The sequence below is a fragment of the Embiotoca jacksoni genome, unplaced genomic scaffold, assembly GCF_022577435.1.
Source record: "Embiotoca jacksoni isolate LCO1_2020_lvr unplaced genomic scaffold, fEmbJac1.0.p SCAF_14, whole genome shotgun sequence".
Taxonomy (NCBI): Eukaryota; Metazoa; Chordata; class Actinopteri; family Embiotocidae; genus Embiotoca; species Embiotoca jacksoni.
This window is the reverse complement of record NW_027185274.1, coordinates 11,099,182-11,111,036: the sequence shown is the minus strand read 5'-3', so window position 1 is coordinate 11,111,036 and position 11,855 is coordinate 11,099,182. Positions and strand designations below refer to the sequence as shown.

The window sequence follows — 11,855 nt, the reverse complement described above, 5'->3', positions numbered from 1 at the left end:
TAACTCAGCTGATGCTGCCTTCAAGTGCTGCCGGAAATATCATAACCGCCTAGCAAAGTGTAGATAAAACCACTCATTCCTCATGTTGCATGGCTCTTTTGTAAGAGTTCAAATGTCTGACACGACTATAAATTTTATTTATTTACTTTTGGCCAACAGCAACTAGGGCCGAATGCACAATAACTTAAAAAGTAGTCAAATTTACGGGCATTCCGGGAAACTGGGAAGGCAGCACGAGAGCAGAAGTTGTTTGTTTAAAGATAAATGAAACTAAATGAACAACGTCGTATAATGTATTTTCAGTCAATAGAAGGACGTGTTTTTTTCTTTAAACAAGACAGTATTTGTATTTTCTGACGTTTCTAGCAAGATGCTTAGTGATACAAAGATAGGGGGATGTCAAAGTGACATTATTTTGTTTATTACATGAACAGAGATATAAAGAAGGCATTATTACCCGAGTATTTTATTTCAAATAATTGTGACAAGGTCCTGTTCGTGACAACAATAAGCATTATAAATTGGCAAGTCAGGTATTGGTTTTGTTTTCACAGAAATGAAACTCAGGTGGAAAAAAAAAATGCTGTTGTCATTATCATAAAAGAAGATCTGTTGAAAATGAGTATAGACAAAGGTGCAGTTGATAGCGTGGTCTCCACAAGTATAAAACACTGTAACGTGCAACTTTTGTACAGTTGTAATTTCTGACTGATTTGATGCTCTGCACTTTATTTTCTATCAAATGTATCCCCTCCGTTCACAGTGGTGCTCGAACGTTTGTGAACCCCGTAGAAAGATTTATATTTATACATAGATATTAAACAAATGAGACAAAAACTATCAAACTTGGATCATTTTCCGCAATACATAAATGGAAAAAGCATATTATTTGTTATTTCATTTCTTTATTAGGGTTGTACTATTTCTTTTAGGACTTGTGTCAAACTCTGATGATGTTTTTGGGTCATACTTACGCAGACGTGGAGAATTGTAAAGAGCTCACAAAATTTCAAGCCCTTACAGCAGCAGATAATAACTAGGGCCATATAATACTGGGAGTGGCTCGAGGAAACCAGTTGAATGGTGTCCTGTCAGAGGGGCATTGCTTCCGCGGACCGTTAACATTTCTCACCAACTCCTCCCCATCGATCGTGATACCTAACACGGAGTAGACACCCACAGACCCGTCCTCAAAACCCACAAACACACACTGCCCCGCGCACACAACCAGAGTCAACGGGCTCTCAGGCAGACGCACGCTGCCTATTACCTCCCCGTCTGAAAGGCGTGTGACTGTGAGGACGGGCCTCGAATGCAGGTAACATGCGCAGCCGCTCCCCCGGCTGGCGGGGCGCGATGCGCAAGCAGCGAAGCAGCCGCTTTTGTCCAAGCGGGCTTTAACGACAGGACCCTCGGCTTTGAGTGAGCACAGTCTGACCTGAGACAGGTCCAAGAGGTTGACGGCGTCGCCCTCAGTGGACAGCAGAGCGCAGCTCCCGTCAGCGGACGTGTGGAAGTCGTGTGGCTGACAGCGAAACGTGCGCGGCAGACGAAAGTGTCTGCACGCCGTCTCCTCTGCTACGTTCCAGGTGTACACGGCCCCCGAGGCCGCCATCACCACCGCAAAGTCCGGATGTCCCGAGAGCGTGTGGAAAGCGATAACACGCTCCGAGCCTGCCGCGCAGGAGAAGCGCTTACTGATCGCGCCCGACCACAGGCTGGCAGCCAGCAGGTCTCCGTGACGACGGCCGAGGAGAAACGTGCTCTCGGGCGACACCCGGGCGTCAGACAGGTACAGGGGTATGCTGCACACGATGCTCCCGTGTGCCATTTTCCAAACCCGGGACAGCCCTCGCTCAGAAATGCTCACTCCGAAGTTACAGTTGGGTGTGATCAGGACGTCCGTAGCTCTGCTGCCACAGATACGTACAATATTGTTCCCCGTCTCCGTCTGCCAAACGTAAATATCTCCTGCTGACAGCGACACCAGGTGCGCGCCGTTTGGAGAAAGCCGCAGTTTCTCCACGGGGCCGTCATGCAGGAAGTTAGCCTGCGGAAGTCCTGAGTCTAAATTCCACCTGCATACTTTCTCCGCACCGTCTGCAGTGTAGAACCACTGGCCTGTTTGTTCAGCCACCACTTCTTTCACTCCGCGCCCCATTTTAAGAGCTGACCCTGCGGCGTCAATCATCTCCGAGTCCCACACTGTCAGGCTGCCATCGCCAGTGACACAAATGAAGTCCGAGGCCACTTGGAGGATGGCGCGGGGCTGATTGGTCGTTTCTAAGGAGAGAACACACTCCCCGCTGCTAACCCTCCACACCAAGACAAGGGGGCAGGTGTCCAACAAAGCCAGGAACAGGTGGGCATCCCGGGACAGCACAGCTTGAGTGAGGGCTTTCCCTGGCGGAGCCAAGAACTGATCCCAGAGCTCCCAGCTGCACGTATCCCACAGCGTAACCTGACGGGCTTGACACACCAAAAGAGTGTCGGTTTCATTCGAGTAATCTGTGCTGAGGATGTTACTAGATTGGCCCCGGTTGCCGTTTTGTTTGACGAGTCTGGGTGGCAGTGTTTCGGCTGCTACATCCCATAGAGCTACATTCCCAGCCCTGTCAACACATGCCATTTCCCTCTTGTCTTCACTGAGGATTATGGATGTAACTGCACCGTGGTCGGAGTTTGAACAAGTGCCAAGCAGGCTGCTGGTTTCGATGTCAAATATCGACACTGTACCGTCTTCCTGCCCACAGTACATGCAAAACCCATTGGAGGAGAAAGCCAGACAGATCACAGAGCTCTGACACTGGAAATGAGTCAAGGTGTCACTGGAGATGTCAAACAGGCTCACGAAACTCACGTCTTTCCACCACATAAATAACTTTTTTTGACTCGCAACGAATCCCTCAATTTTGTGTGGTGTTTGGCTCGAGCCCATCTCGGTTTTTAAGGGGTCTTTAACCTCCAGAAACATTTCTGGGCCCGTCACATCCCACACAAAAAGCTTGTTGCATCGCGTTGAAAGCAGGAGGAATCGACCGCTACCTCTCACTCCCGCAAACTTCCGCTCCTTCTGTTTGCAGCTTAGTGACAGTTTGACTAGATCACATCCAGAGCCTTTCCAAATCCAAGCAGAACCGTCATCCATGATCTCTGCCACAGTCCCGCACTCCATACCAGCAGTTTCTACAACACAAGCACCCCCGGTTTTCTCATCATACTCTAAATGCCAAATGGGGAGAACAGAGGTGGGACCAGGACAAAGTGCTATTTCTAGTCCGTGTCCTCTCTTCTTCCTCTCCCGTCTGATGTCTCTGACATAACCCTGGAGAGCCGGAAACACCTTGAGATTAGGGAGGATGCTGGACTCCATCACTGTAAGCAGCTGCAGCGGTGAGCTCTGCAGGAAGCAAGCAGAAGACCTAAATGTGCTCGCCAGGAGTAGTCTCTCCCTTAAAAACTGAGATGAGCCGTCATCAGACTGCAACATGGCTACCAGGTCTCCTAGGAGACCAGCTCGAACCATGGCCTGGTGAAACCCCAACGACATTAACAACCCACGCTCCAACTCCTCGCACCTGCCACTCTGTTGCAAGTGATACGGCAATTCTACGACTTTTCTCAAGTTCACCCGCCCAACATCTTTGAGCGAAGTGAAGACAAACGGCTGGCTGGATAGTTGACTGTCTACGTTCCTGTTTGGTCCAGATTTTTGTTTTAGGAGAAGTGGTTTAGCACTTCCACAAGCCCAATCACCACTAAAATAGTCCGCCATCGCTGCATGAATCTTCCTCCTCACCTCATTAGTGCTTAAATACCTTTTAGCCACAACCAGCTTGAAATGCCTGCTCGCCCAGAACAAAACCTGTGAACCTGCAACCGTCCTTTTGATAAGGAAGCTCTTTAAATCCAAAAGGAGTCTCTCCACGTCGACTTGTGAGACCTCCACCTCGGAGGGAGGCCCTTCGCTGCGACAGACGCACTCAGCCAGAATGTCGTCATCATCGCTGGACAACAGATCGGCAAGCTCGGCCTCCGAGAGCCCGGCCCTGGAGAGGGTGAGGTAAGAGACGGCACGAGCCACGATGGAAGAGCTGTGTTTTTGCTCGAGGTGATCCAGGAGTGCAGAAATGGATGAGTGGACGCCACCCGGGAGCGACGACTCCGTCACATCCGAATCTGATGAGAGAAGAGTAAGGAGAGAGAAATGTAATCATTTCATAGGATGAGTGGTGGTATCGTGTGTTCATTTGGTATCGGCAACAAATCCCAGTAAATGACCAAACCCAACCATTAATTAAACAAATAACACTTGTGTATCCGATATCTCGTCCAGCACAGCTGGACCTATCGCCACCGCACTGCTCCAGCGCTGCAGAATGGTCTGTCTGGCTGCACCCAAATATCATTACGGTAGAGGAGAAAAAAAAAGGCTCCGGTTTGTTAATATTTCTTTAAACCAGTCACAATCGTCTCGGCCGGCGCCAAGCGCAGCATTTAGCCACGATGGCCCTGCAAAATAGTGGAACTTGTTTTGGAGGTGATCCCTGGCATTGAAATGGTTAAATCCCTGCAACAGAGCCAAAACATTCAAACAAGCCTGTCTGATTGCGTGATCCAAATCTTTGTCAAAGCCGACCATTTTCAGCGTAAAAATTGCAAATCAAATGTTGTTGTGACAGAGATTTTTAAAACAGTGCAGGGGAGGAGACTGACAAAATAAAATGTCTCAAAAAGACACAAGACGGTACATACCGTAAATTCTCACTATTTTCTTTTCCCCGTGGAACCTCTGAATATAGGTTTAACGTCACTGCTGACTAAAGAGGATGAATTGTCTCATGACGTCTTTGTTGACAGGTTTGACAGTCTACCTCTACTTTTTTTGGTCATCTCAGATCGTATTAAATGAAAAAAGATTACCTAAATATTCGTGACCCTTTCTTTAAGGATGTAAAGCTTCAGTAAGAACGAATGGGTGTGGCGCAGGTTGCCGCAGACAGCGAAGTGACTTTGGAAAGAAATGAAAGACGCTCTACCACACTGATGCTTTACTGATGAGATTTTTTTTGTTATTGACTATAAAAAATAAATAAATAAGAAGACTATCACCATCTTTATCCTTGAATAAACTCTCTTTGTTTACTGTATCAGTCATACCGGAGTGCCAGAGCTCAGTGTGTGCGTGCAGGAGCCGAGCGTAGAGAGGCAGACAACAGGACGTCAGCGCCTGGTTCACCAGAGCTTGTTGTCCTGACGTCACCCTCCTCCCTGAGCTTCTCAGCAGTGAGGCCAACATCTTCGCACACTGTTTCCTGCCCACCGATTCCAGGTGTACACGGCACACGTATCCCGACTCCTCCTCACTGCCCTCTGATACACAGCGAGGTGAACTGCACTGCGGGTAATGCCGTTCGATGGCTTGCAGGAGGTCCGCTCGGTTGGAGGAAACTGCGAGGATGACTTTGACACCGGGAGGGAGGGGAGAGGGGAGGTTCCCGATGATTTGAGCACCAAAGTTGTCTCCGAGTTGATCCAAGCCATCGAGGATTAAAACGAGAGGCTGTTTGGAGGAAGGCAGGAGGGCGAGGAGGGCGCAGAGACGTTCTTTAAGTTCAGACAGGCAGACATCAGGTTTTATGCAGCCAGAGTCGAGTCCTCTGTGATCCGGACGTGGTGTGGCACTAAGGTTAAGCTTACAGTCAGAAACATGTTCTTTAATGGTGGGGTCATGGTGAGAATCCAGAACAGGTGTTGGGCTACAGCTGGATATGGACTCTCTGGGGTTAGTGGGACCGTCTGGGTCATTGCTGAGGTAGAAGCTGGGATCCTGCTTCGAGGAGGGGTCGTCCTGATATCGGCGAGCAATTTGAAAAATCAGGCTGGACAGCAGATGCTTTGGTAAAGTATTGATTGACAGGTTGCAAAGGTAACTGATCACGACAGGATCACTGTCTGCAAGCCAAGACTTTATCTGTGGAGAGAGGCAGAGACACAGAGAACGTGTTGCATGTAATTAAGATCAAGTGGAACAAATTCCTACAACACTTGTGTCTTTGCCTTCAGGTTATTTTGCACGCGTTTTTCATTTGTTTGATGGTCGATTATTTCTGCATCTGATCCCTTTCATGTACCTCGATTGGAATCTAAGATTTTGTCAAGCGTAATTTCCTTTGATAAAGATACAGGTTAGATAGCTCTCTTCTCATTTTGTGCCTTTATATTAAATGATCATATCTTTAAGTCGATGTAAGTGCAGCTGCAGGAACAATTATGTCATTATCAATTAATCTGATGATTATATCCATCAATCCAACATAAAGGCGGAAGAAAACCATAAGATATTCATATTTAAAAAGGTTGAACCAATCAATGAGACGTTTTTCACTTGAAAGTGAAAAGGATGCAAACATTTTTTTTTTTAAAGGAAAGTAAGGACATATGTCTTAAATCTCACTTTTAAATTGGAGTAAAGTGTATCACCTTGATTTTGAAGTTTTAATCATTAGCTTTCTGCCTGGCATTTATTCTATTTTTTAATTCATTTTATCTATTGATTTTTGACCAAACAAAGTTACAATTTTTAGTACTGCATTTTTATATTTGAATTTTAAAAAAATGTGTTTATTTATATTTTTGGCTTTTATTTGTGTGTGTTATTTTAATGTGAAGCACTTTGGGCTGCATGTTTGTATGAAAAGTGCTACATAAATAAAGCTGAGTTAAGTTGACTAATTATCTGTCCCTCAACTAACTGAGAATAAAAAAAAGATCCATGTAATTAACAAATGAGAAGGCAGAATACTTGCAGATTTTCTTACTTTTAAGGGGACTGCTGTTATTTATTTAATGTTAATACATTATTCTTGTGAATACATATTTCTATCTCTACTGTCTGTATTAAGTATTTAATTGTTTTTTTTGTTAAACTTTAGTTTATAGCTGACACATTTCACCTCAGTACACCTACCTGCTGAGTGCAATGTGCCAGCAGGACTGTCTTCCCTGTGCAGGGTCCTCCCATCACCACTAGTGGGCACTGTTGGTTCCTCTGATCCACATAAGCTCTGACCTACAATCAACAGAAAGCAAACTCAAATGGTGCTATGCTGCAGGCAGCTGGATTTTTTTTTTTTTTTTTTGGTAGCAGTTTAATCAAGGCTTCCAAACACTGTGATAATAAATATATCCATTCGTTACTCGGTTAAAAAAAAAAAAAAAAAAAAAAAAAAAAAAAAAAAAAAAAAAAAGCTACTGCACTGGACATTGGAGCTACCACAGACTGTAGGCCGCAGGGACCACATCTACACCTCAAGCAGATCAAAATCAGAGTTAATGCACTTTCTGTTTTTTCTTGGGGAACCAGACCACCTTTATCCTGACCTTTTTCTCGTCTGGCTGACTGATGTCATAAAATCGAGACAGGACGTCACACAGCTGCTCCTGATCCGCCTGCTCTCGAAGTAAAGCGTCACCGAGGTGAGATTCTTCTCCGGTTTCTGAGATGTTCAAGCTGTCAATCAACCCCACAAGGTCAGAGTACACCTGCTGGCACAGAGCCTCGGCATAGCCCCGCCTCCTGGTTTTCGTGTAACCATGGCGACCATCACACTCTGTAGTACTGGTGTAGACTAGAAGTTGGCGGGAAGTGATGAGACCAGGGAGGAAGTTATCACATAGCTCTGAAAATAATTCATCATTGGTGGGTGTTGTTGTCCAAGTAGCCTCAGAAGTCCCAGCCTGAAAATTAAAAAAAAAAAGAGTCCTGTTCTCATCCTCTGTGACACTTCTGAAAGAACTGGAATCCAACATACATCAGGAGAGAGATGTTTAAAGTACATGTAGTTGTCTGGTTCAATAATAAACTTAAATAAAGGCAGTATAGAGAACTCATTTAGCAAATTGTACAAATCAATGCCTCTCATATCACATTTTAATCTAAATTCTTGATGTCATGGATTTTTAAAGTAGTTTGCAGGTGGTTTATATGCTAAAGTTGTAAATGTGAAATGTCTTGTGTCGATATTTCGGGTTGCTTCTGTGCTCCTTTTTTAAAATGAAATATAAACTACTCATGTTTGGGTATCTAACAGACAAAAGTGGCTACCTCTTCAGTTGTTACAAAGGTTTTTTTTTTTTTTTTTTTTTTCATTTCAAAACTAATTGAATAAAAGAGATTATTGGTAATTGAAGGTGGATTAAAATTCATCCTTCTCTGGGCATTAAGGATGTCTTATTATTATCTCACGCTACACTTTAAGCAAACAAGAATGGGAACTGAGTGAAAGTGAGGTGTATAATGACAAACAGCTGCTCATAAGAAAGTGCTGCATGACTTCTACCTCTGACTTCGGCTGCAGCTGTGATTTCATCTGTCTTTTTTCTCCCTCTCCGATTGCATTGACAACCTTGTGGACGTAGACCAAGCAGCGTCCGACAATGTCCTTAACAGGAAGGTTGTCCAGTGCGAATCGCAGGTCTGCGTCCAGAGCTGGAGACAAAGAGTTAAATTATTCTTCAGCAATGAATACATTCTACACATACAGAGACGCAGCTCATATTTCACCTGATCTGTAGTAGCGATGGGCTCTCTCTGGGGTCATAAGGCCGCTCTGCACACACAGACTCACAGCTGTCTGAAACACCTTCCTCAGCTCTTCCTCTTCAGTCTTCGCCTGTCTCTCCTCTTCCTCCTCGATATCTGCCCGCTGAACAAAAGACACTTAGTTGCTTTTTAAAAAGCAGCACCACGAGGACATTATTTATCTGAGCAAATGGGCAGAAATATGTGTCACTCGAAACTGTATTAGAATCAAATGCTGTATATTTGAATTTGAATATGTAACTTCATTTGAAAACATGACGACAGATGAAATTATATTAAATCACATTTCTAAATGCTTCATTTTGGGTTTTTAATCTGTAAATAAATACATCGCTTGTGGAGGAAGTTCACACTCACATTTAATAAGCAGCTACATCAAACCTTTTCCTGCTCATTTAAAAAGAGACTCTCAATTATGATTTACTCATTAAAATGTAGCTGTGAAAAGTAAACAGCGAGAGTAAACAACCAAATTACAAGGTTCACTGTATTCACCAGAGGACAGCGGGCGAGTCTGTGTGGAGGTCTGAGGCAGTAGGAGGCAGGGATGGTGTTCTCGTCCCTCTGGTAGACCCTCTCCAGCTCCAGGGTGCTGACTCCCGCCCGCTGGCTCTCCTGCAGCAGCAGCTGGTGCTCTGACACCTCGACCTGGGCGGGCAGACTCGCTGTGCCATACTGATGTCCTATCAGAGCCTGCAGCACCGCCATGTGGGCACAGAGGGAACAGCAGCATGAGATGAGTTGGTTTGATTGCCGTTGTTCTTGTGTTTGTGTATTTATGAAGCTCATAAAGATACATATTTTTTATTTTTATACATTATGTTTAGCAATAGGTAAGATTGCTTGATTAATACACAACAACTCTGCTGAATGAGCAGGTTCAGTGGTTGTGCACTATATGGGAAGTACCCCTGTGATGCTGTATATTGTTCAGAGCAATTCAAACAGTCCTTTAGTAGTAAAGTCTGTGTTTCTAATGAGCATCAACTTGTCTTGAGGCTGTGACAGAAAATTGCTGATTACGTTTCTGAGGACATTTATTAATTTCAATTATATAGGCAGGTGTTTCTGTTATTTTGTCCATGTCCTGTACACTGGAATTCAGAGTTGTATATGGGAAGAAAATATTTCCATCATTAAGAAAGCTGCCGGTGAGTGAACTATGTGGCAGCCATGATGTCAGATGGACAATTTGTTCTTCAAATCACCAAGGTAAACACTGTAGGCTAAGTGGTTGTAGTTCTGATGTTTAAACCTGATGACTTTCTGGTTAACAAATGATCTGACCCAAGCATACCTAAAAAAATAAATAATAATAAAATAAAATAAAGCCAGATAAGCTTTTATCATTTGTAATACTGAACACATTCAGAATTCAACAGCGACACTTTGACTGCAGCTGATTGTCAACTCAGGCGTCAGAGTGGCGCCGGTAGTCCTTCAGGGCTGCTAATAGTGCTTGAGTTGTAGAGTGAGGGTCAGTGGACCTCTCCCTCTCGGCGTAGGTCTTGCTGCACACTCATGACTAAAGACTTCCAGGGGTTTTATTTACCAGTAAAAAAGGTCCAGCTGAGCTCTCTCTGCATTCTTGGATCAGCTGCCGTCTGGTGTTTTCATCAGGCCAACGACTGGGATCACTGGACTCAAATGGGTCAATCACCTGCAGACAGAGACGCACGCACACACACACACACACACAGTAGAAGGGTTAAAGTTAAGTGGAGAGACACCTGACAGTCGAGGTCCAACAACAATCGGACCAGCAGTGGCTGACTAACATATCATGTTCTCCCCTGTGTCTTAATTACACATGCTGCTGAATAGAGATACGCAGCACAATGTGCTGATTGAACTGTCCTGTGGTGAGTTAATACACACACGTGCATGAGCAACAAACTAGCACACAATGCAGACAGTCGCGTTACAGCTGCTCATTCCCTTTGTTGTCAAATATAATCAAGCCAAGTTGAGTAGAATTGACTGCACCTTTACTGGAATGGCCTCAGGCGGAAAAAGTGAAAGAATAAAGAGAAAACACACGCACGCACGCACGCACGCACGCACACACACACACACACACACACACACACACACACACACAAGGAAGCAACCGAATGCTATTGCTTTTTTTTTATTCCACTGCTGGCAGTGAATACAACGTTACGCATGGTTGTCTTAGTGATGACTGCATGGATTAATAAGGTTTCTGCCCTGCAGCAATTAGTTGAGTATTTTTCTCATTGACTGATGGAAAATAAATTTGCTGGCAACAGCTATTCAGAACAGTGTGATTACACATTGTAAATGTATTTTTCCTGTTTTTTTGTGTTATTCCTAATTTGTATTTATTTTTTTAAGATCTGCACTTCAGTATCAGGATGGAAGAACAGACACTAAAGAAACATCACTGTAGACTGAAACTTTATGGTTGTAATTTCACTACAAAATATTTGCAGGAGCATTAAAATAAGGCAGTTTACGGCGTTTCCTCCAGTGGATCACAGCTGATGCTCCTCCTAGCTCTAAAAACCATTAAAAGTGCAAGTACTTATTTATGCAATTTAAGTAATCATGTTTTAATGCACATGCAAAAGCACCTGCAACCTGCCTCAGCCAGTTCATGCTGTTAAAAGGACAGAAAGGATGCAAAACGATATGAAGTTTCTATATACAGCACACCTAATGTGTTTCCTGTGCACTTAGAAAAGAGAAGTACGCACTCACCCTGACATCCAGTCCCAGCGAGTGCCTGCAGTGCTCTCTCAGCCTGGGGAACACTTTCTCTCTCAAAGCCTGACGCTCTACCACGCTGTCTACACAGAACAAAAACACCAACGTGGTAACGAAATAACTCCGAAAACATCTTTAAGAAGACATAAACTCACATGCATACATACAAGATGGTTTTTTTTTTTTTGTTTTGTTTTTTTTCTAATTTCAGGAAATTTTGTTGATACTTTGCTTCATGATTCATCTGCTTACCCTCTGGGTTGGAGCACAGATAGATCTTCACACAGGACGAACCACAGCTGGAAAGTGGTGGAGAGCAGTTTATTTGCTTTCCTCCGGAGGGCATGCTGACTCAACTGTTATTGTTAAAAAAAAATAGGGAAGAACGCTTTTCTCACAAACATATTGACCTAAACAGTTTACGGCTGCTCTCCCTTCTCTGTGCCGGTGTTTTTTCTCTCCTGCTCCACTCAGGAAATTCGGACCTGGGGTTGTTTCTCATGTGTTATCATGATCACGC

General features: G+C 44.3%; 1 protein-coding gene across 1 annotated transcript; it reads right to left on the bottom strand.

The window, feature by feature from the left end:
* Positions 1-449: 449 nt before the first annotated feature.
* On the bottom strand, positions 450-11,682 carry LOC138197251 (NACHT and WD repeat domain-containing protein 2-like). The gene is made up of 10 exons (XM_069147941.1): positions 11,588-11,682; positions 11,330-11,418; positions 10,158-10,265; positions 9,101-9,298; positions 8,567-8,708; positions 8,343-8,491; positions 7,384-7,740; positions 6,971-7,072; positions 5,161-5,974; positions 450-4,179 (listed from the first exon to the last, which is right to left on the bottom strand). Exons 1-10 carry the CDS (start codon positions 11,679-11,681, stop codon positions 1,037-1,039), a joined length of 5,196 nt encoding a protein of 1,731 aa, XP_069004042.1. The 5' UTR covers position 11,682; the 3' UTR covers positions 450-1,036.
* Between the last annotated feature and the right edge of the window lie 173 nt (positions 11,683-11,855).